Source organism: Lethenteron reissneri, chromosome 17 (assembly GCF_015708825.2).
Source record: "Lethenteron reissneri isolate LAM-NWPU_2019-01 chromosome 17, ASM1570882v1, whole genome shotgun sequence".
Taxonomy (NCBI): domain Eukaryota; kingdom Metazoa; phylum Chordata; class Hyperoartia; order Petromyzontiformes; family Petromyzontidae; genus Lethenteron; species Lethenteron reissneri.
Window position 1 is genome coordinate 12,040,760 of NC_083795.1, and position 25,717 is coordinate 12,066,476.

A 25,717-nucleotide genomic window follows, 5' to 3' on the forward strand; every position below is an offset into this window, starting at 1 on the left:
AGTGAGTTCCTGGGCTTACCTCACGTGCCCCCTCTATCACCTGTGCCCTACATCTCTCTCTCCGGCTTATCACGTGACCTGCTGACAGACAGGGCTGCTGCAACTGCAAATCCCCTTATCTGCCAGCAACCCGCGCTTTGCTACGTAGTGACCCATTCCATGTCACTACACACGTGTCAATCCAGGACTGGATGAAGGCCTCCACACACCATGTCGGCCATCTTGGTTGTGTGACCTTCCTCACCTGGCTACTCAGTGTGGTGGGTGGGTGGTGGTGGGTGAGTGGTGGGTGGGTGAGTGAGTGGGTGGGTGAGTGAGTGAGTGGGTGGGTGAGTGGGTGGGTGGGTGAGTGGGTGGGTGAGTGGGTGGGTGGGTGAGTGGGTGAGTGGGTGAGTGGGTGGGTGAGTGGGTGGGTGGGTGGGTGAGTGGGTGGGTGGGTGAGTGGGTGGGTGGGTGGGTGAGTGGGTGGGTGGGTGGGTGGGTGGGTGGGTGGGTGAGTGGGTGGGTGGGTGGGTGAGTGGGTGGGTGAGTGGGTGGGTGGGTGAATGGGTGGGTGAGTGGGTGGGTGAGTGGGTGGGTGAGTGGGTGGGTGGGTGGGTGAGTGGGTGAGTGGGTGGTTGAGTGGGTGGGTGGGTGGGTGAGTGGGTGGGTGGGTGAGTGGGTGGGTGGGTGGGTGAGTGGGTGAGTGGGTGGGTGGGTGAGTGGGGTGGGTGGGTGGGTGGGTGGGTGAGTGGGTGGGTGGGTGAGTGGGTGGGTGAGTGGGTGGGTGGGTGAGTGAGTGGGTGAGTGGGTGGGTGGTTGAGTGGGTGGTGGTTGAGTGGTGGGTGGGTGTCTGGTGAGTGGGTGGGTGTGTGGTTTTAGTGGGTGGTGGGTGAGTGGGTGGGTGAGTGGGTGGGTGGGTTAGTTTGTGGGGGTGTTCGTGGTTTAGTGGTTGGTGGGTGAGTGGGTGAGTGGGTGGGTGGTGAGTGGGTGAGTGGGTGTGGGTGAGTGGGTGTGGGTGAGTGGGTGGGTTGAGTGGGTGGGTGGGTGGGTTGGGTGGTTTAGTGGGGGGGTGGGTGTGGTGGGTGGTGAGTGGGTGGGTGGGTGAGTGGGTGGGTGGGTGAGTTGGTGGGTGGTGGGTGAGTGGGTGGAGTGGGTGTGTGTGGTGAGTGGGTGAATGGGTTGGGTGGGTTAGTGGGTGGGTGGGTGAGTGGGTGGGTGAGTGGGTGGGTGGTTGAGTGGGTGGGCGGTTTCAGATATCACTCGCCACTTATGTTCGCCGTGGCCTGGAATCAAACTCAGGGCTGGGAATCGAACTCAGGTCGCCGACTTCATAGCGCAATGCGATTACCGCTCCACCCCAGGTGCTGCGATGGCCTCACTCTTAGGCCCCAGTCTCTATGTGTTTGCTCAGCCAAGTCCTGATGCCAGGAGCTTCACGCACTCACTTTGTACAGACGTCTTGGCCCAATATTGTCATTATTGTCAATGAATCGTCATTGTCAGAATCAATAATCGTCATTCATAATAATCATCATGAACCACCTTCATCATAAATCCATTATTTTCATCAATGCTCATGGTGAACATAGTAATTGTAGTGGTGGCAGTGGGTCTGCTAGTGGCGGCGGTGGCACTGTCCATGGGTACAGGGGGTGATTGTGACCATCACAGTTCCGCTTCACTTGGCATCTACATTTTAGTGTTAGTCTCATCGTATCGTCTGCTCGTCTTGTCGAGCCAGATGACAGAGCCCCCGAGTTCCACCGCCGGGTCCGGTCAGGGGGCGGCACTCGTCACAGGGTCTGTCACTGACCCACACACCGCAGAGTGGCCTGTTGCAGCGTGGGCCCCAGGTGCCGAGGTTGGCTGCACACAAACCCTAAGCCAGTACAGAACTTGTCGCGTCTAAATGTAGCTGCTACTCAAGACGCCGAACACGTCACGGGTAGAACACACTGTGTATACTACACTTAAGACACTTGGCAGATGAAGAGGCAGGCATAGGCAGAAGAGGTGCGCGTGCGTGTGTGTAGTATTGAGTGTGGGGAGCGGTGGTGTAGCGGTTAGTGCTACGCTGCGCTATGAACCCAGTGACGATTATCTGAACCGGTCCTAGGCCTCCCCTAGGTCGACTCAGCCTCAAATGAGTACCTGGTGCGGTGTGTAAAACATCGCCACGAGGGAGACAAAGGCGGCCGGGCACGGTATTGGCCATCCACCCCATCGTGTGCCATACCGACCTTCATAGGTGCTACTCGCTAACAGCACTTGCCCCAAAAGTCTGTTCAGGCTTTACGGGGAATCTTTGTCTTTGTGGTGGTGAGTCACTGTGTCTGGAAGGTAATTATGTCGAGGGTTAGCCACCGTGCTACAAACCCGGTGACCCCCCCCCCCCATCACGGCCAATATCAGTGAACCGGTTGCGGGCAGCTCGGCTTTTAATGAGTACTTGTAAACATCACCACTCTGGAGACAAAGACGGCCGGGCGTGATGCTTGCCACTGCACCCCGTCGTGCCACGGCATTGACCTTCGTAGGTGCTCGCTGACACAGCGCTTGCCCCAGCTGTTAATTCTTAAGGCGACGTGGAGAGAGTTCCCGATCCTTTGTGTTTTGTGTGCTCAGGGTGATCCGCGTTGGCCACAAGAGCTGGCACATGCTGCTGAGCCTGTGGCTGCACCTGGCTCTCGGCACAGCCATCTTCGCGGGAGGCATCAACCGCACGCAGCCCGCCGTCGTCTGCCAGGCCGTGAGTGGGCGCGATCGTCTGTCCGGCTTTATTTCGCTCTGCGTGCGTGGCTTTCACTCTCATTTCGTTTGTCCCTGTTGAAGATTTTTTCAAAGAGAGAGGGAGAGAGATGCTGTTTACGATTGAAGTTGGTCTATAATTAATGATGATGATGATAATTATGATTAGCCCCCAAAACCCCACACAGTGTAGGGAGGCTTTCATCCAGCAGTGGATTGACAAAGTGCCATATGGATGAAGGCCTCTGTTACGGAGTTTGTTTGACCGTACTTCACCACGAATGTCATTTGCGGTTTGGTGAACGTGGTGGCAGCCCAGGACCAGTTCAGATACCGCTCATCGCTGATGGGGACCGTGGCCAGGAAATGAACCAAGGTCTCGAGTCACTGCTCCGAATATCTAACCCATGTGCGTCGTGGCTTCGACTGGAGTTAATGTCTCGTGATTCTCTGCGGGAGATTGACCACGGCATCTCTGTATGTTGAAACGTCTTTCGCACCGTACGTAGCCAAGCGTGCTACGTACGGTGCGGGAGAAGGACAACGAACTAAACGCAAAAAGCTGTTCTACAGAAATTCGTTTTCAATTTTAGATTTAAAGTGCATAGCTCCAGTGCCTTACCTACTATCAGAAGGAAGAGCGTTCCAGGTGGTTGCAGAAGCACATCTGAAAGTGCGCGATGCAGTGACCGTCTTTGTTCGACGGTTAGCCAAAAGCCACTGCCAGGATGACCGTAGTTTATGTGATGGTTTACACTCCTTGACGATATCAGCATGGCATTGTGGTTCCTTTGTGGCAAGCACTGTGTGCGAATGAGTGCGGCTTCATGACGTGTTCGTTCGGCAACCAGAAGCTAATGCAGCTCGGCGAGCACTGGACAGACCCGTCAAGGCAGCACTGACCACGTGATCCTTGCTTCAACTAGAGCAAGGGGTGGGGAACCTTTTTTCTGCCAAGGGCCATTTGGATATTTAAACATCATTCGCGGGCCATACAAAATTATCAACTTAAAAATTAGCCTGTTATATTTGGTCAAACATTTGATTAACTCACCCCTAATGTGATGGGCAGGAACTGCTTCTCTTTGGCGAGGCGTGTGATGTTAGCTCGTATTGATGATGTTGCTACTCGCAACTGCTTTTCCAGGCTTTGCTTCCTAGATTTATTGAATTTCGAGTCCCTGTCCTGCGGTTGCCTTGGCAGGGCCAGACCAAATGATTTCACGGGCCTTACACGGCCCGCGGGCCGGACGTTCCCCACCCCTGAACTAGAGGGACAATAGACTCCGTTCAGTGGCCTAGCACGGTCAGCATCGGCGCTGGTGAAAGGAGCAAAATGGGGGGGGGGGGGGGGGATACCCTCGTAAAATCTCGTCCCTCGTCGTAACCCCGACGGCCGAGCCCCGTCTGCCCCGTGGGCCCTGCTACAATCGCGCGCCGCCCGCTCGCTCGATGGCTACGCTGGCACCGTCCGTTGACGCGCGTCGTCGTCATTGTCGTCATTGTCGTACGGGTGCCAGGTGGGCATCGCGCTGCACTACGCATCGCTCGCGTCGCTGCTGTGGCTTGGAATCCTGGCGCGGAACCTGTGCAAGCAGCTGCGTGGCTGGAGGGCGCCGCCCCAGGCCGGAGACGCCGCGCCGGGCCCGCAGCCCCGGCCCATGCTCCGGTACGTTGGGACGTGAGCCACGAGCGGCGGGCGGTGAGGCGAGCTCGGCCCAACAAAGACAAGGCAAATCGCCAACGTCACCGCTCCGTTGCTCTCAATAGGGGTGCCGCAGTGGCGGGATGTTAACTACTTCGCCTGGTATACAGGAAGTCGTAGGGTTTAGATCCCGACCCTGACGCTTGCTGTATATTTGGAGTTTGTGTGTTCTCGTCGTGGTCGTGTGGATTTTTCTCTGGGTCCTCCGGGTTTTCCCTCCCTATTTAGAAATGTGCATTTAGAGTATTTGACTGATATGAATTTCCACGGGATAAGCCACTTCGTTGGACTATCAATTGTGGCCAGGTCACTTCAGTGGGCCTTACCTGGTAAAATAAAAAATAGTTTAAATTATCACTGCAATTGAGTATTCTGGCTGATTTGGTCAGATTTTTAGCTGTCTTCCAACCAGACGTCCAGCTCTGTTTGAGAACATTCGCACTTTGTCAAATGATATGCATCCAAAGCATGATGGGAGTTGCGTCTTCCAGCTGTACGTGAACGCACCTTTGTGTGTCGTTAAATCTGTCATCAGGTCTCGGTAGCTTAGCAGCATTGAGCCGAGATGGTGCTTGAATGGGTGGCTACCAACAATTAAACAGCTCTGGGGTTGTCGGCAGCAGAGGGCAGTTGCAGCTAAATTAATTGTTGCACTGTACTTCTATGGTGCCTCATCTGTGCTCCTTGCCTTCACCAACCCATACTGATCAGCGTGGTGAAGTATGGTCATTTCTACCCCATGACCCAGGGACTCTCTATATATAATTGTACAATTCCGAGATGCTCCATTTCATTGACACGTTTATTTACACAGCAATTCCTTTTGAAATCCAAGTGTTTAATCAAGTGATTGCGATTTGGTATGCTATCTGGATTGAATACAATGCAGGTTGTTACACACCGTCCATCCGTGCTTGTAAGCCGATCCACAGGGCCACTTTATCAGCGATACCGTCTCCCCCCCCCGCACACTCTGCGGGCAGCACCACCATCTGTCACAACACGGCCCGTGCCAGCGAGCGCTACATCTATCGCTCGTAATCAGAATCTTTCGCGCGCGTTCCACGTTGCGGGCAGCCGTCGGCCAGGGCCAGCGGTGCTTTGAATTGCGCCCCGTTAACGGTGCCCCTTTGCTTTGCTCAGGTTTTATCTGATCGGAGGAGGAATTCCCATCATCATATGCGGCATCACGGCGGCGGCGAACATCAAAAACTACGGCAGCACCGACAGCTCTCCCTAGTGAGTGGCTCCGTGTTGGCGCACGGCGTCGCGTGGGAATGTGCGTTCCACGGAAAGCATTGTCCATTTCGCCCGACTTACATGGCGGCGAGATGTTAACTACGTTGCTTGGTATACAGGAGGTCGTGGGTTCGATTCAGACCCCGACGCCTGTTTATTTGACATTTTCATGTCTCTCTCCCCGTGGTCGCGTGGATTTTTCTCCAGGTCCTCCGGTTTTTCCCTCCACATTAGAAACGTGCGTTTAGATTATTTTGCTGCTATAAATTTCCACACGATAAGCCACTTTGTTGAGCTATCATTTGTGGCGAGGTCACTTCTGAAAAAGAGCTGTATAGCTCAGTGGGCTTTATCTGGTAAAATAAGCTGGCGGTTACTTAGGAATGTGACGATCGATTTGTCTATTATTATCGATACCTACGTTCACAATGCAAGCTCAGGATTGGGTTGGCTAAATGCCAGCTTTGAGAATGAAACATATCAGCTTGACTGTCATGCAAAGAGCATTGCTGTCAGTGGCAGAGCAAGTGGGAAAGTGCTGCCCCCCTACCGTACGGACCAGAGAGATCACTTGAAGGGATCTCAGAAGTAGTTCCGGCATATCTGCTTCTCCGGGCCATTTTCGAACGAGAAGTTTTGGCCTGCTCTGTAAGGGACCTGAATTGATTCGGACTGATTACATCATTCCATGAGCACCATTGAGATAGCATTGGGAATCAATACAATCATACAAAGTTTTTACGTGTTAAAATGTTATGTGTTCCCATTGTTATTCACACCTTTCTAATGGCACATAGGCTATGATGTAACCTCAGTAACTACTAGAAGCACTACATTAACAACAACGTTGAAAATAACTGTTGCTTATCACTCAAATTGTTAACGAAAAACTTAAACGATTTATTGAATCTTTACACACGTAATGGTCACCTTATAAACATTGATTGAAGCCTGTCCTTCTTCCGCATTGTTTGCTTTCCACTTGCGAAGCTGCTGGATGGCGTGGGAGCCCAGCCTTGGAGCCTTCTACGGCCCCGCAGCCTTCGTCACTGCCATCGCGTGCATCTACTTCTCCTGCGCGCTCGCCCGCCTGCGCAGGATGCGCTCTCGATGCAAACGTGAGGCCCTGAAGGAGTCGCAGGCCATCGGCGGCGCCACCACCGTCATCGCCGTCGCCAACGGCAGGGACAACGACAACAATGAAGAGGAGAAAGAACGGGGCGGCTGTGGCCCGGTCGGCCCGGTGAGCCTGCCGGAGCAGGCCCTCGCTCGCCCCGAAGCGACGGACTCGGCGTCGGCGTCGCAAGCGGAGGCGCCGGCCGAGGCGCCGGAGGACGAGCTGCCGCCGGGGGCGCGCCTCGCGGGGCTTGCCGGCACGTTCCTCGCGGCGACGGCCGCCTGGGCCTTCGGGGCGCTGGCCGTCGCTCACCGGGACGGGAGGGTCGAGTCACACGCGTACGCGGCGCTCTACGCCGCCTCCACGACGGCGCTCGGCCTCTTCCTGCTGGCGCACCACGGCGCGCGGCGCAGGGACGTGTGGCAGTGCTGGCGCGCGCGCTGCCCCCGGCGGGCCCCCGGGCGCGACTACACGCTGCAGCTAGGCACCGGCTCCAGGCTGCCGTCCGGGACGTCGCTCACCATCAACGGCTCGGGCCCCGCCACCGGATGCGGCAGCGGCGATTCGTCGGTGGCCGAGAAGTCCCACTCCACCGCAACCAACGGCAGCAAGCTGACCAACCTGCAGGTGACCTGCGCTCCTCTTGCCGCGGCGTCGCTTTCCTCTCTCTGCCTCTCTGCCTGTGATTCTTGATAACGCGCCCTCGTGTGTTTCACTTGGAGCGTCGGCACGGTGGGTGGCGCACTGGACGACGTTGTGGCAATGGCAGTGTCTCGATGTGGAACGTTCATTTGCAGACAAAGCCACAAACGGGGCAAACTATGTTTCACGTGTTTGTCCAGCAGACAAGTTAAATATGGATTTTGGTTCAAATCCATGATAAAAGTTGAGGAAGTGGTTAGCGAATTGCGTTCAGAACCCACCGGACCTGACATCTGTGGCAAATGATAACTGAACCAGTTCTTGGCCTCTCCCTTCATCAACCTGCTACTGACCAGTGTGATATGATCAACAAACCCCGTGACCGATGGGGAAGCCCTCATAAATCAGCGTATTGACAGAGGGTCGTACACGAATGGAATGAGATGTTTAATAATATTTTTGTGTTCCTACTCTTAGTTTTTTTCGGTAAAGTCACGTAGGTAAAAAAATAAAATTACTAAAAGTAATAATAGAAATAAAATAAAATAATAAATCACGACGTTTCGGAGGCAACACAAGTCTCCGTCATCAGGTGGGACCGTCACAGCTAAAATTACTGCATCAAGTGAGGCAAAATTCCAAGAGACCGGCCCTTAAATACAAGTTAAGGGGGGAGGGGCTTATCTGAATGTGGTAACCAGTGAATGGAACGTGGGGGTGGTGGGCGGGGCTACAAGAGAAATTGGCAAACGTCGTCAATGTGCAAGAGAACAATCAAATCTATAATTTTGTGCTCCTCTTTGTGCCATCTCACCGACCGTAGGTGGCGCGGAGCCGAGGCCTGGCACCGATGGCGCCTTTGCCCTGCGACGCCAACAGCCTCACGGAGCACTCCATCGACCGCGACCTCAACATGCACGTCGTTCCCGTAGAGTGCGCCATGGCGGCCGCGGCGTCTGCGGCGGCGGTGCAGGGAGGGCAGCACAGAGCCAGCGGCAATGGGCACGCCGGGCGCCACTCGGGCGCGAGATCCGGAGGCGGCAGCCGCTCCAGGGCGGGCGGCAACAGCGGCGGCGGTGGCGGCGGCAGCTCGCTGTCCCACGGGCAGCAGCAGACGCAGGCGCAGAAGCAGAGGGCCAGCCGACTGGCCGTGCTGCGCGAGTACGCGTACGACGTGCCGACCAGCGTCGACGGCGAGGAGAGCGGCGACCGCGCCGCGGTCGGCGGCGCCGCTCTCGCGGCCGGCGGCGACCAGGACGGCCACCGGGACCGCAGCGGCGCCGCCGCTGCGGCCCCGGCGGCGGCCGCGGCGGCGGCCAGAGCGACGGCGCCGACGTCGGCATCGCTCGCAAGCCACGGCAGGAGCCGCAGGTGCCGGCTGAAGACGCGGGCGAGGGCCAGGGCTTCGAGCGAGGCGCTGCAGGCCACGGGCGTCGACGCCAGGCCCGGCGCGGCGGCCACCGGACTGAGCCAGCAGGAGAGCAGTGACAACGCGAGCACGCTGCCGTGCAGGAGCAGCGACGAGGGCAGCGGACGGTCGGGCCAGCTGGCAGAGTGGCCGCTCCGCTCGCCCTCGTCCACCGAGGCGGTGGACCGGGCGCCGGGAGGGGGAGGAGGGGGAGCACCGGCTACAACATCCGACAGAACCATCACCATCGAGCTGGGCACGCGGGAGCGGCGCTCGCACGGCCTCAACCTGGCGAGCCAGAACGGAGCGCTTCAGGGGAGCCGGCAGAGCATCGGCCTGCTCAGCTCCGACAGCATGGCCAGCGTGCGGACTGGCCACTGGAAGAACGAGACCACCGTGTAGCGTCACGCGCGTGTGCGAAAACGCCCGTGCACACGTTAAATCAGTGTGCGAGCGTGCTCGTGCCTATGTGCGCGTGTGTGTGTTTTCACATATATATGCACGATGCGCAAGTTTGTGTACAGTGTGTTATGTACGTTACAGGAACTTCTTCGTTGTAATATAGAGTTTGTCACTTTGGGTTTTCAGTCTGTTTTTACCACTTGCACACAAGTTGTTCGGTGGCGCTCGAGAGACGTGATGAAGACGTCGGCGTGAACCTCTCCTTGTTGTCTCCGGGTCGTTTTTGCCGCTGCAGCCCCCACTCGCAAACCCTCCAGCGCCCGTTGTCATCGTCTGCGTACAAAGACCAAAGATGCACTTAGACTATTTCATTTGTTGCAATCGCGACGTTTTTTTATTTAAAGAAGAAACGGCCGTTCAGATCCTCCAAGTGCCTTACGAGAAAAACTTCAACGATGCTGCAAAGTTTTTGTCAAGTTTGTCACGACGTATAGCAGGGTTGAGCTCTTTAGCTCGTGGACTAAATGATTACCGCAGCAGTATTGCAATTGTTTCGTTGTGTTTAAGAGAAATGTCTGTGTGAATAGCTACGCATTCGGAATCGATGACCGAAAGTCACACTTTTTTACCGATGCTGAACATTAGCAAATGAATTTATTACGAGAACAAATGAATATCGAAGCTTGTGAAACAAGAGCGGAATCATTTGAGACACGGGGGACCGAACAGCACGTGCAGGCGCTGTCACCTGAATGCGTCACTCCTCTGCGGTTTTCTTTTCTTTGAAATAAGCACTCGTCAACAAATCTGCTGCTGAAGACTCTTCGCAATACGGACTCTGCGCGGCCGCCTGTTCCGCCGATCGCGTGTGCGCCCGTCGCTGGATTCCACAACAGCCGCTCCAGAGTTGCTTTTCAAAGCACGGGGCGGTGCGGTCGTCGAAACTCAACATTGCCCGCCTGTGAACACTTCGCGCGCCCGAAAGTGAGGAAAGCGATCAACGAAAACCCAAGAAGCGCGAGGGTGAGACGTCGCGTGTCGAGGCTGAAGACAATCAGTGGAGGTGTTGGCGAAGGACCGCGTGCGACGCCCCTCAATCCTTAGTTCGGGGTGTCGTGGTGACCCACTATTCTCCGCCTTTCCACGTCGTTTACTGATCTCCGTTCGATGACAGATGAAGTCACTTACAAGCTGCGTGCGCCTGATGATTGGTAAAAACGTTATTCAGAGAGCGCCAACTCAGATCGGGATGGACATGGGTTTGTGCATTGAGCGTGCATTTGTACAGTGCCGGATTAAACTAGTACGGGACCTGTAGCATATGTTATACAGGGGCCCTAAATAAAAAAAAAAACTTTAATAATTAAAACACATATTTAACTCGCATAGTAAAGTAATTGTTTTTTTGCATTTGCTACAAAGCCAGAAAATACGACAAATCGCTAACCTTAAACACCCAGTCGTTCGTAAAAGTTGAAGGCGGTATAGTACTACAGTAATAGAGCAAGCGCAGAGTCACTGACTCGGAATTGATAGCTTGAAAGCATTTGGCGCGGGGCCCTTGACAGTGCGGGGCCCGTAGCATATGTAGCTACTTGTGCTACTATGATAATCCGGCACTGCATTTGTGTTCCCCGTGACAAAGAGAGCTCTGAATAAAATTAAGATAAGAGGTCATGTGTGTGTGCGTCCGACGTGACGTAGAGGACACCGCTTCAGATTAACAGCAAGCAGACAATACGTCTCGTTCACGTATCCCTTTTTCCGTGTTAAAATGTCAGAGTATTTCTCAGCCGCACAGCCTTGTCGGAGTGCATGATTTCAGCTGCGTTGTTTCGAGACGAGCAAACTCTGGGCCGGTTTCGACGCACAGTGTCTCATCAGCAGAGTCGGGCTTATTTTGAGATATGCATCAACTTAAAGGCTGTTTTTACTTCACACGGGAGACAAACAACAAAGACAAAGATCCCCCGTATAGCCTTAACAGACTGTAGGGGCAAGTGCTGTTAGTGAGCACCTATGAAGGCCGGCACGGGACACGAGGGAGTGGGTGGCCAGCACCACGCCCGACAGCCTTTGTCTCCCTCGTGGAGATGTTTACACACAGCACCAGGTACTCATTTGCGGCTGAGTCGACCTCGGGGAGACCCACAGCCGGTTTAGATAATCGTCACCTGGTGTTGGCTGTGAGCGGGAATCAAACTCGGGCCGCTGGGTTTTGTAGCACAGAGCGCTGCCGCTGCGTGAGAGGCACACACATGCGACTTAAATTGCACATTATCTCCATTGTTACTCTTAGGTTATTTCGGTAAAGTCACGTAGGTAAAAATAAATAATAATAATAAATAATAGAAATAATAGAAATAAAATAATTCTTACAAAATAATTATTTTATTATTATTGCATTAATACTAATTATTTTATTCATATTATTATTTCTATTATTTAAATAATGTATTTATTATTTATTTATTTCCTACGTGGCTTTACCGAAAAAACCTAAGAGTATGAATACTTGCAGTCACGAAAGCTTCAAATCGAGAATCTCCATTGTTATTTGAATTGGCCCTTTCTTCGTCACGTGGGCGTGTTCACCAATCATCAGACGCGTGCAGCGTGGAACGACTTGTATGTGAAGGGAGTGTTCGAAGGGGGGAAGATTGGTGTTCATGGAAAAATGTGAACAGTGGGTCACGGGGACATGAATTTGAGAAACCCTGCCTTAGTTAAATGCATGATATGAAGGAACCCTTTTAATGTACGGCACTGTGTGCGTTAGGCACTCGCCAGTATTTGCAATAGAATTAAAACCGATACGCGATGATTCGTGCTGTGGAAATTGTGCAGTAGGATCTAAATGAATTGGGGAATCCAAATGTGATGGAGGGATGGATGGTATTATCCTTGTTGCTGTGGAGAAGATCACCTACCTGTTTATGCAAAGTCAGTCGTTTAATGGTACTTACAAAAAAGAGTGGGAAGGAAATGAGCACGAAACGCGTCAGTGGTATATTCACAGTTCGGCAGTGTTGCCCCTGTGCCGTCATTTTTTTGTTTCCCCTGTTTAAACAAATAATTTAATATATAATTCATAAATTAACATTCAGTCTACTTTGTCCTTTTTTTTGTTAAGCATGATAAATCTCCTTTAAGCTGCATTCGGTGTTGTATTTAATTGCCGTGTAATTGTAAGAAATAAAAGCATTATTTTTGAAACTTTACGAAAACACATTCTCAAAAGGCCTCTCCATTTGTGCGCACACGCCAAATCCACCTCTCAGCGAGCATGCCGCTCTGCCCTGCTTGTTAGTGCTGAGTGGCAGCCCGGCGATAATTGGGGCTATTATCCAGCCAACAAAACGTGTCGGTGGCTCACAACAAGTTTGCTGCTGGTCGAGCAGGATAATGTATGGCATGGCAGGTGCGCTCAGGCTGTGTGGACCACCACTGGTATCCATTGGCTTGGGCATGGGGTTGGTAGATCGTGCATAGATTGAGCATTGTTGTGCCTGGAACACACCCTTGCAGGTTAACGACGTGCGTGCAGGATTTGGCCCAACAAGTGTGTGTCTGATGTATCAGTCCAGCGTTTACATCTTACTTCCTACTACGCACGGGTTTTATCCGAGTACCTTACTTTTGCAAAAGTATCCAAGAAATTTGCCAAACATTCCAGAGCAGGACCTTCTTTTAAAAAAAAAAACTTCTTGAGACTCAGGCTTTCTTGGGTATATAAAGAATTGTAACTTATTCAGTTGCGAGCAGTGGGGAATTGCAAAGGAGGTATGTGGTAGGGAGAGAGAGAGAGGGCATGGCTTTTTAAAAGGACCTCTCTCCCCCCCTCCCTGGCTGCTGCTTCTATTGTTCATGGTTCATCTTTTTTTGGCCCGTAGCAAATTGTGGTAATTACATGCATGTTAAGACCTAACCACATGCAGATTGTTACGAGAAAACATATAAGGTTTTTTTTCATACTGTACTTTCAACCCTGTACCTTTCGCATGCATGCTGAAGATTTAAAATATATCTTTACAAAAAACGTTTACGTTTAAAATAGTTATGACACTACAAATGCAGCACCAATATATATGCCATCCTGAAAGTTCACCATAAGCTTTCTAAAAAAATCTCTTTCCTACCATATAAATGTGGAATCCCACCACTGGATCAGGGAAAGTCAATGGTGAGAAGCAGCATGCAATGCTCACCAGTGCACGGGCGAAACGCTGCCTTTTGACTCTTTACATTTTTTGGCCGTAAATTATGCGCGACAGCAAGCAATGCACGGCTGTGTATTTGGATCGGTCAAACACGTGGCCGCGTGGGGTGCAGTGCGGGGTAACAGGCGGTGTTTTGTGCGTCGGCATGACAGGCTGACCCTGGGAGGCAGCACGCTGTAGTGGCCATGGCCACCCTAGGGAGTGGAGGGAAAAGCAGTTGGGGGAGGTGGCGGGAGTGGCGGCTTGCATGAAACGTCCCCTTCATTCAAGGTCCAAGGGATATGAAAGTTAAGTTGCACTTAATAATGCATTTTGAGAAAAAAGCCCCCCCCCCCCCCGTTTGACTGCTTGTTTGTGTACGCGAGCATGTGTGTTCGTGCGTGAGAGAGTGTGTGGATGTAGGCCCTTGGAAGAGCTACTTGAATGGCTCTGCCGTGGCATTTCCGCGGGGCTGAATTGGCCCATTAAGGGCCAGTGTAGCTGCCCTTCACCCACCCACTCACCCCACCCACCCAACTGAACCGAAGATTGCAGGAGTCCTGGGGATGGCTGACGTCACACACTCTAGTCAAGGTCACGTACAATTGCCATCTTCTGCTAACTCCTCAGCGGGGACTCTAATTCAGTTGTTTGTTCCTGCCTGGGTCTGCGATACAGTATTACAAAAATATATGACGTTACATGCCTGATAAGTGAGTTTGCCACCCCCACCCACCCCGTTGCTCAACGGCCAAAGTTTTATTTTTCTTATTATTGATTTTCCAACCAAATAATCCATGGTTCCTGCCCTGCGCTACAAACCTGGAATCATCAGCGCGTTATCTGGATCGTTCCTGAGCTCACATTGGCCAGCGTGGTTAGGACTGGTAAAACAACCCTATGACCGCGACATGGAATGGGGAGACCTTAATTCAGCAGTGGACTGTGCCTTGTCAATGTCAAGTAATCGATGATCATATTTTGTAGGTGCAAACTGATCCACAAGTGCACGTGTGCCGCACTGATTATTTGGCCAATGCAAAGCGGAAATGTTGCGGAAGGAAATCATAATAAACGGGCAAGGTCTCCATGTTTTCTCGACCGTGATGGACGGGAAGGCTGGCTCCCAGCGTGAAGCAGACATTTGCACTCGTTCATCAGGGGCCTATTGTGTGAGCGGTCTGAGGAGGTAGGGATGAGGTCAAAGGTCGGTGATGTCTGTCTCACACTTCAGGAAAAGCAGGTGGTTTGCAAGAACTTTCGTGTAAGTATTTCCCCCCCCCCATTTTATTCCTGCAGCTTCCCACCATTTTATTATTTTTTGTTAATTTACCCTCTGGCCTGGAGCCCAGAAATCAGTAAAATAACTTGTTTGTCTGCTCTGTTCTCGTCAGAGGTTTTTCTAATCAGCCTTGCTGTTCCTTTTTTTCCATTAATTCACTCAAAGTCTAGCCACAGAGAAAAAAACACTCCTGTCAGGGGCAATTGCGCAACTGCTTCATTAGTCCATGAAAGAGGAAGGGGGTTTATTTATATATTTACCCACTTATATAACTTTATAGCCTGGTCCTACTGCCAGGGATATAAGCACCAGTCCCCATCCCACTTGCTCAAGTGGCTAACCATGCAGGTGGTAGGATTTGGGTGGAAGCCAGCCAGCCTCACGATGTGCCCCATGCACTGCTTGTGAGCCCGGATGTTACTGCTCGACCACACAGATGCATAATGACTACCGTGTTTGAGTTAAGCCCAGCCCCTCTAAGATGGTCGGCTGGGGGGGGGGGCTGGAGAGGACTGTGTTACCCTTGCTGAAGACTCATCCCTGTTCAATATATAACACCTCCGATTAGGAATGAATGAATTAACACGGTTGGCTACGTACGGTGCGAAAGAAGTTTAAGATACACCAGTGGCAGTTTATATTAAAAGTTCTCCAGTTCGGTATATTGTTTTAAACCTCAACACATTCATAAATATTGAATTATTTCAAAAAGCTTTACTCTTTCTGGCATAATGACATTATGAAGGGATTGAATAATATATTGATACTGGCAAAAAGGTCATATAGCTACATTCATCAATCACACTGCCTTAAAAGAAAATGTATAATTAATGGCCTGAAACGTTGCCTATTATATATTGAGGGTTCTTTTTGTGTTAACTGTGTTTTGTGCAGCACTGTCAATACAGCATCACCAAAAATTAGTACAACCTTATATAGGCTGACATGCAATTATGTTTAGCGTATAACATGTGTTTAAAGTTTGTTTAATAGTAACTCTATTGCCCACCCCCCTGAATGTTTGCGTTGCACTCAATGAATCAGTCACGCTAGAGGGTTGAGTCCTGTCGGCTCAATGGGTTTGTGAGTTTTCCTTTCACTGGTCGTTTTTACCAAATCGTCACGCTAAAATGAAGTTCATATGAAAAGCAATTTTAATACTGTGCAGTAGTTCGGAGTTAAATAGCTTCTGAATGCAGCTGCATCGCAATATCCATACATCAACAGTGCTTTAAGTCACCCACACACCCACTGCCATCTTAAATCGAAAATTTGACACAGCTTTGAGTGATTTTAATGACAGCACCAATAAGTTATGTTTCGGCCACAAGAGACAACGTTTTTTTAAAGTTATTTAAATTCCAGGCTAGTTAATAGTTGGCTGAGACTATGGTTGGGTGTATTTAATGACACCAATACGTTGCTTTCCAACACTCAGCAACGGAGAGTTGTTTTCTATGGCAACGTCGCCCTCTGGTGGTTGATTGGTATCATTATAGGTCATGTGTGAAGAAAAAGGTTTGCCAATTGTCTTGATGCCTCTCTTACCCAAAGATACTAGGAACAGATAATCCTAGTGGTAACAGGTTTAGCAATACATGTTGATCGCGTTTCTATTGCAAATCATTACTTTACACTCAGTAGACTTCTCACCTGGTTATTAACAATGCTGCACTGGCAATTATTTATCAACATAAGCTTCACTGAGTCTCAAGCATCTTTCGAGAGGATTCTGCATTTGGATGTTTGGTCTGTTCCATTCATGAGTTCGGCTTCATGTGGGCTAAACACCCAGCACTGTCATCACCTGGACACCTAAAACTCCCCACAATCACTGGTGGTTGGTGGTGGTGGTGGTTACCCATCCTCGGACTAACCAGGCTCAATTTCCTGCTTAACTTGAGATCTTACAAGAAGGGGTGGCATATTCAGGGTGAATTGTTCCGTCATTCATAAAGGACTACACTGAAACTGTTCGTATCAGTGGTCTGTGTGATGGTTTGTAGCAAGGCCGTAGCCATGGATTCAACATTGGGGGGAGGTCCAAATCTTTCAGGGGATCTGGGGGTTCCCCCCCCCCCCCCAGAAAAAAAATCTAAATTTGAAAACTAATTTCCTGCCATTTCCTGCCTAAACTATAAAAAAAATCACTAACACATCGGATGGACTTTTATTTATTTTGTACAATGATGTTTAATTGTGTAATTGTGTATTGTATTTATTACATGGCTCTGCTTATTATTTTTTACCTTTTACATTGTATGTAATGGCATAGATTAGGGATTAATAAAGTACAACCATAACCACAATCATATAAACAGAAATCTGTTTTATAGAAATTTGGGGGGGGACATTATGAGCATATTTGAATATTGGGGGGGATGTGTCCCTCCCCCCAATTTATATTATAATTACGGCCTTGGTTTGTAGTCTTGTCGATCGCGTAATAAAAGTTCAACTAAAATCAGGTCTCCCAACAGCAACGTTTAAGTTAATACAAATTAATTTATTTGGTTATTTTGCTAAAGTCACGTAGATAGAAAATTAATAGATCACGACGTTTCGATCGCAACACAAGCAACCGTCATCAGGTGAGACAACCACAGCGGGAGAACTGCTGACGCCGGATGAGCCCTGAAGAGTAAGAAAATGTAATCTTCATCATGGGACCTCCTTTGCCAGTTCCAAAATATGGGAATAAGTTTTCCACTTTTTTCTGGCAACAAAGCAGCTTCGGCGTCGTGGAGGGAGCTCTCCGACCTTACATTTACATGCAAATTTCTCACTTTAACATCACCTAGCCCCACCCACTTCGCTTATGACCCTTGGGCTACACCGATTTGAAACCTTTTACTGGTAGGAACCCACTGGTTCCACCAGCCCACAGGGGATTATTGTGTCCGTCCGTCTGTCGTGCAGGGAGGGGCTGGGTGGGAAGGGGAGGGTGGGGAGGGGCTGGGTGGGGAGGGTGGGGCTGGGTGGGGAGGGGAGGGTGGGGAGGGACTGGGTGGAGAGGGTGGGGATGGGCTGGGTGGGGAGGATGGGGCTGGGTGGGGGGTGGGAGGGGTGGGGCTGGGTGGGGAGGGGCTGGTCACCCCGTGGTGCCCTTATAAAACTCAACGTTTAACCTACTCACGCCGGCTTGTGCCCGCCCTCACAGTCGGTCATATTTGCGGAATACACCACGCTGCCGTTGACCCTGGCCATTGACCGTGCAACCCAACGTTCCTACCAGCTCCCTCCGCAGGAATGTGTAGAACAGCCTCCCTCAACAGCTTTCACGTTCTTTTTTTCTCCTGATGACGATTGCTTGTGTTCCGATCGAAACGTCGTAGTTTTTTGTTGTTTTTTGTTTGTTATTTTCTTTGAACCTATCTACGTGACGTTACAGAAAGACCCAAGAATAACAAAACAGGTGTTAAAATTTTAAAACAACAAATTAACCACAATACTGCTCAATACTGGTCAGGTATTGTGGTTAATGCAGACATGATTCCTTGTAAAAGGTTTCAGTTTGGTGTTTTAACACCTTAACACCTGTTTTGTTGCCAGAAAAAAAGGGAATATATATTCTCAAAATGTAATCTTGTCTGCAATTTGGCCTGGATGCAATCGACATCCCAGTAAACATAAAAAGTTTGGCCATTGTTGATCCAACGGTTCCAACCCACGTGCTACTCAACGTTGGCATATTTACTGGGCAGCTAGCTACTGGGAGAATTCTTTATCAAAAACCTGTCCCCCCCCCCCGTGGAGCGTGATAAAACTACACAATTTAACTGCGGCTGTTGATCTCCTTTCATCGGCGTCTCATCATTTGGTCGTGAACTATTCTCCCCCTCAACTTGAAACTGCACGTCCTTCCCTCCTCTCCTCCCACGCACACAGGGCACGCAAACACACGAGACACGCGCACACACAGGGCACACACAAGACACACACAAGACACACACTTGGCACACACACACACGACACACACGCACACACACACAAGATACACGCACAAGACACACACACACAAGGCACACACGCACAAGACACACGCACACACGACAAACGCACGCACACACACAAGACATACGCACATAAGACACACACACAGGGCACACACACAAGACACACGACACGCACACACACAAGACACGCACACAGGTCACACACACACAAGACACACACACACAAAGACACACACACAAGACACACACGCACACACACAAGACACACACACACAAGACACACACACGACACGCACACACACAAGACACACACACGACACGCACACACACAAGACACACACACGACACGCACACACACAAGACGACAGCGGGGCCAAGGAATGCTTCTGTAAACATTCGTCCCTTGAACAAGAAGACTCTCCCCCACCTCAGCGTTGTTATTTGACAGTGGCGGTGGTGGTGGTGGTCACGATGGGCGGGAAGAGGCAGGTTAGAGACACTTACTGCGGACGGGTCTGTGCGTGTCGCCGTGACAAGTTTTACCACCCACCTTCCCTTTCCCCCAAGAGAAAGAACATATCTAACTTACTGGCGCTTCGCTTTTAACACAAAAGGACACGAGGATTAGTGTAAAGAACGTCTCGTCATTGTTCATCTCCTGGTGTCCTCATGCGACCGCGAGGAGGCGAGGACTCGTTAACAAATAAGACCGCGGTAACAATAGGGCAATAATTAAAAACAAATGTTGTAATAGTATTGTAATAGTGGGGAGGTGGGCAGTGAAGTGGCGAGCGGTGGTGCAGCGGTTAGCGCTAGGAAACCCGACAACCCGAGTTGGATTCCCGCCCACGGCCAACAACCACCAGTGCTAGCGATTGTCTGAACCTGCTCTGGGCCACCCCTAGGTTGACCCAGCCTCGAATTAGTACCCGGTTTGTTGTAAACATCGCCACTGGGGAGACAAAGGCGGCCGGGCGTGGGGCATCGTGCGCCGTTGCGAACTTAATTTGGTGCTCGCAAACAGCACAAACCCTGTGCCATACGATCCTGTTTCAGGCGATAATCGGGAGATGTTCATTATTGATCGGAAGGGATCTTAGCCTTTTTGTTGTGTGGACAGCGGAGCGAGTAGCACGACGACCACCACCACCCCCGTTCACTTTCTCCGCAGCCGACCAGAAGTGGTGAAGTATGGTCAAACAGCAGCCGACCGGTGATCGGGAGAGAGACCTTTAGAACGTGGCAAGAAGTGGTTTGACAGAATGGGCACTGGACATGAATTGAGCATTTCACGTGCGCTGGATTTTGCGAAGGTGCGAGCAATTTTGTGCGCAGGTTAGTTCACGTCGGCCGTGCAACGATCCACGTGCTCCGGTTTTCCCAGTGGAGATGGAGCGATGGAATCGCCTCGTGTGCAGGTGCGAGGTGTGGGATCGTGACATTCGTGAGAGATATCCGTGGCGTGGGGTTTTGGCCATGGCTGAAGATGACGATGACCAAATCTGACACACGTGGAATGTTTTTCAGACACACACCAAATGGCGCGAGGCTTAAAGCCTCTCACGCCAAATACGCGAAACTGCTAAGTTATGACCTGACAGATATTTTATTGGTCACATCTAACCCTTCGCTTGTACAGTGAACCATTGCCGGATATGAGAATAGGTCTTCCCCTTTTTTCTGGCAACAAAACAGGTGTTAAGATGATGTTCAAACGCCAAACTGAAACCTTTTACAAGGTATCATGTGTGTGCATTTACCTGTGGTATTAAAGAAAAATGCTGGCAAGTATGGACCGTTCATACAGTGTGTACTTATTGTTTAATTGTGTGGCTGTTTATCATTCTCCTCTGTGTGAGTCCTCGGGATAGTGGGAGTGTCCTATACGTCAATCAAATGCTAGTGTCCATCTGTCCCAACTTTTAGGACCTGGGAAAACAAGATACAACCCAGTTACTCAGCTCTCCTTTGCAGGAAAGGCATTGTGTTGACACAAGCTATACAGTGATAATAATTGCCTTTGTATATCCAGGAAAGCCTCACTGAGTCTCAATACTCTTTTTTTCAAGATGGTCCCAATGCATTGTGCCTTTTCGCCAATTCCATCAATACCTTGCCATGTGGGAGGAAAATTGAGTACCTAGAGAAACCCAACGCAAACAAGGGATGTCAATTAAAGCGCCACACGTCCAGTGCTGCACTGCCATCTCCTGGTCATCTTGTCAGCCCAGCCCCACAACACCTGGTAGTCTCAGGCAGTCTCCCACCCAGGCCCTGACGAGGCTCAATCCGACTTAGCTTCCAAGATCTGACAAGATCAGGCACATTCGTGGTGAATTTTATTGTAGGCAACAAACCCTGCGTGACTGACCCTTATAAAGGGCGTTTTACATATATATTTACACCCCTTGTTAATACACTTCAGGTTGAATGCTGTGGGGTTGGTGAAGGTGAGGCTGAGAACTAGTTCATATATTACTCGCGACTGATGTTAACCATGTCCGAGCTTCTCAGGTCGCCGGGTTGGTAGTACACAGCATGCTAACCACTGTGCCACCACTCTACCTCACAGGACATTTCACTATGAAGTATTTAAACTGTAGATGATACTGTATTTGAATATTAGATACTATAATGTACTGAGGGATTTCCACTAACTCTGGTAAACCTATCTATTATAGTTAGGTGCATAGCTAGCTGGAGGTAAAAAGAAAATCATCATTGAAGTCGAGGAACAATACATCCGTTTACCCGAGATCATCATTGGCTTTAAAGCTGCACCCATCCCATTATTTCGTGGTTTGGCTTCGGAAGCAATGCAGTCGTGTGCTACCGGCCTCTCACACCCGTCAGCATGAATGATTCACTCGTGCATTATTCAAGTAGGTCTTTTTGTCAGCAGTAGGAAAGTAAACAACTGATTAGGCTTATGGACAATCTTGCAAAACGTACAGGTGCACGTGTTTTCTGTGGAGAGTCAGGGAGTTGAATTTCACGGTGAGTGTTTCAAGTTTATGATGTTTTACAAGGTTAAGACTAAAGAGACAATAACAGCCTAATGTGCCAGAGTGACCTGGGACATTAGTTTGCCAGGAGAGTGCAATGATTGCTATGTATATAATCAAAATTGAATAATTTGTGATAATTTTCGAATACTGCATAGCAAATTTTTAGCTTGACGTTGAAATACAATGGCCGATGCTTGCGTATGACGTCAGGGGAGTGCAATGATTGCTATGTATATAATCAAAATTGAATAATTTGTATGACGTCAGGGGAGTGCAATGATTGCTATGTATATAATCAAAATTGAATAATTTGTGGTAATTTTCGAATACTGCATAGCAAATTTTTAGCTTGACGTTGAAATACAATGGCCGATGCTTGCGTATGACGTCAGGGAATGTTTAACATTCACTTTAAAGCACACAGCACGTATTATTATGGCTATTACTCGCGCACTAGTAATCAGGGCAGCCACTTGAATCGAACTGTGAACCTCTAACAAGCAGCGAACGTGCTTTAGCTAGGTCATATCATGGCCCATGGTGGTGAGCTTTGAGTGAAATGCCACACCAGCTTGATTGATTCCTCACTTCGAGTATTGTGACAGTACAGGTGGAGATGTGAGCCTGAATTCAAGTATTTGTTTCATAATCTTCGTCTTTCGTATGGCTGATGTAGATGCAGAGCAACAACTACAATTTCACATTTACGTGGTCAATCCAGACAACCGCGTCAGGATCAGCGGAGTGTATCGCTCTGATGTCTCCTTCGTATTTGTGGATTGGGCCATTGCGTCGTTATATGTTGTACGAGCCTTTTGCCCGTCCAAGGACGGGTGTATTGCAGTAAATCTGAAACTCGCAAGCGAAAAGCAGACCCCGACGTGATATTCATTGCATCAATTCGTGTAAAATTTGTAAGGGCGCGGTGACACAGACTTAGTTCATTTAAAGGTTATAATCCCTTGTTCATCATGACGTCCTTTTTACTTATATGTCTCAACAGCGTTACGGAGATCGCGTGACGTGAGGGTTCTGCATTTGTAGTGAGGGTTGAGGAGGGGGGAGGAGGCGCCTCGGCCCCCCATGTAGAGTGACGTCACCCGCTAATTATTATGAATGGAGGGGGGTGTCCATTTAGAGGACGTCACCTGTTCATGATTATTAATGAGGGGGGCTGTTCGATGCGGAGTGACGTCACCTGTTCATGATTATTAATGAGGGGCGGGTTCATGTGGAGGACGTAACCTGTTCATGATTCTTGACTTAAAGCTTTCGTAGATAGGTTCAAAGAAAAGAACAAAAAACTACGACATTTCGTCGTAGTTTTTGACGATCGCTTGTGTTGCGATCGAAACGTAGTTTTTTGTTGTTATTTTTTGTTATTTTCTTTGCACCTATTAGGTGACTTTACTGTTCATGATTATTAATGCTCGACGTGGCGTGACGTCACGCGCGTTACACACTGACATTCTTGGGTAAATATAGTCGTAAATGGTCTGTTCTGGATGACCACAGTCGCACACGGGAGAGTTTTAATTTTCCATTTGTGCACCATAGGTTTGTGCAGATACGATTTAGGTTGGTTCGTGAACTTCGTGGAAGATCTTCTGCGTTGGGTCTTTCGCAATATGTTTGTGAGTTCTTTTGAACTCCATTCAGCTCTTAAAGCTTCATCGGAGTTGAATTTGCATTGTTTAAGGTTAAGCGCACGGGTCCAAAAGGGCTTGCGTGACTTCAAGCGATGACGAGGGACGTTATTGAGGTCCTGATGAATGGGAAGGCGACTGCTTTCCTCCATTCGCACGACTTCCTGGAGGGTTGCAGAGGATGGGTGGGGGAGAGATGTGTGACAGCACGGGGGGTGTTTGAGTCGACTTGACGGTTCTAGTGATACACCGAATTGCAGTGTTCAGTTGGACATCAACAAGTCGAGTGCGACTAATGAGGTGAGGTCTGTGTGTCCCAAAGGTCTGGATCATCGCAGACTTTATGATGTTATCTTTCTGTACGGCACTGCTTCAACTTGCCCAGTTGGAAGCGGTAGGTCTCTGGTTAAGGTTCCGGAGGTATTTTGCATGTAAGTAAAAAAATATTTGGGGACGCGTTAATATCAAGCGGTGTAAGTAAATTCTAAACAAAATAGCATTTTTTTCTGTCTCCACATATATATAAAAGCAAAGTTGTGATTATGTGTGTCTGTTCAAAATGTTTAGCGTACTTCCCGACATGCAACAAACTGCAAATTTGCCATGTGGGTACTTTCCAGACTGTACACCATGCAACAATTATAAAAATACACTTTTGAGGGGGGGAGCTCAATAATGCATATTTTTTTGCACGCAAGTGAGCTGTGACGTGACATCTGTCACGTGACCCGCGCGTGTTGTAGCGTAACGCGTTGTAGTGTTGTGGTCAGCGCGCCGCGCTATTAACCCGGCGACCCGAGTTCGATTCCCGCTCACGGCCACCACCAGTGACGATTATTTGAACCGGTCCTGAGCCTCCCCTAGGTCGACTCAGCCTCAAACGAGTAACTGTTGTGGTGTGAACATCGCCACTGGGGAGACAAAGGCTGTCGGGTGTGGTGAATCCAAGTCCGCGAAGCCGGGTAGTACAGGTAGTAGTCAAATAAAGTTTTATTTTTTAAAAAAATCGTGCATTTTTTTCAAGCACGACCATTTTAACCCTTTTAACTTCATCCAAAACACATCCATGCTGGAATAACATTGGCGTGATATTTTTACTTGCGTCTAATATTAGCAACCGTCGTCAAAGTACATGTGAGCTTGCACAATTTCTGCATTTGTGACTTAGCAATTATGATCTCAGCAACCTGGACACCACACTTTAGCCTCAGCAACCTCGCTAGGACTTCAGTGAGCTCTGTTGACTCACTGCCGGGTGTGTGTAGGCCGCCTACCCAATACTCTCCACTCTCACCTTGACCGTGGCACCCATGCAAAGGCATTCCTGCGGTCGTCTGAGAGAAGGGAGGCTTCCTGCTCTCGTTAAGATGCTGCTGCTGCTGCTCATTGACACCCGAGACAATACTTTTTTTTCTTTTAGTTCTCAGAACCCAAACATTTTTTGCTCGTAACATGAGGGACGGCTGATGAGAGTTCAGTCCCTGGTACTGCGGGGGGAGCTGAGATGGTATCGGTGGGGTCACACACGTCAACACCAACACAGCCCTCGACACAAACACGCGTGAGAACTCGTGGTAGTTGGAATCGGCACTTGCCAGCAGCCAAAGCTGCATCGGTTTCCTGCCTCCCCCCCCCCCTCCTCCAACCCCTCTCATAATAAATTATGCTTTCGCGATTACTCAGACATAATGAAACTGGTTCTTCCACACCTGTCGTGTGATGTCATTTCATAGGGGCACCGTATGAATGCACGCAGGCACCGGCGATTCCAGGGGGGCCCGAGTTTGCAAGGTTGTTTTGTTTTAATGCGAGCGTTGACCATCGCTGGCATAACTAGCCGGTGCTATTTTTAAATGCACCAGCGAGATTAAATGATGAGGATGACTCCCTGGCTACTGAAAAACGAAACGTCTCTTGGCCGATATGTTATCACTTGAGCTGAACATAAAACTTCGCTCCGTCGTATACTTTGCGTCGTATTGAGTTGCCCCGGGCAGAAGACTACGACAAAGTTTATAACGCGTCTACTGGCTTACTGGCGCTGTAACGTTTTAACATCTAATTCGGTGAGCTTGTAATTTTTTAAGCTAATATTTGCAGTACCCATCGTTAACATCATGTATTATTTCGTACGTACACTTTATTAGTTCCCCGATTTTTTGGGGGGGTGGGGGTGGATGGGTTGTTGTCAAACCTCCCCTAACTCAGCCTAGCCCAACCCAACCGAGCCCATCATTCCTCAGGGCTGTTGTGAGACCAAGTTGAAGCCATAGCTTGGCTTGGCCTGTCTGGACAGGCAAGTGCGGGCGGGCGGGCGGGCCGTGAGCGCTTTGCGGGTTTGTCAGGCGCGAGCTCAATGAGCCGCACCCTCGCAGACGTCGGC

The 25,717-nt window shown here is 49.8% G+C and overlaps 1 protein-coding gene across 1 annotated transcript in view; it reads left to right on the top strand.

Annotated features, from left to right (window-relative positions):
• Nucleotides 1-12,468, top strand: part of LOC133343494 (adhesion G protein-coupled receptor A3-like) — a 106,097-nt gene extending 93,629 nt beyond the window's left edge. The window contains 5 exon segments of the mRNA XM_061553154.1: nucleotides 2,608-2,731; nucleotides 4,251-4,399; nucleotides 5,579-5,674; nucleotides 6,665-7,418; nucleotides 8,257-12,468. Of these exon segments, the coding sequence (XP_061409138.1) occupies nucleotides 2,608-2,731; nucleotides 4,251-4,399; nucleotides 5,579-5,674; nucleotides 6,665-7,418; nucleotides 8,257-9,243 (2,110 nt within the window). The 3' untranslated portion in view covers nucleotides 9,244-12,468.
• Nucleotides 12,469-25,717: the final 13,249 nt, after the last annotated feature.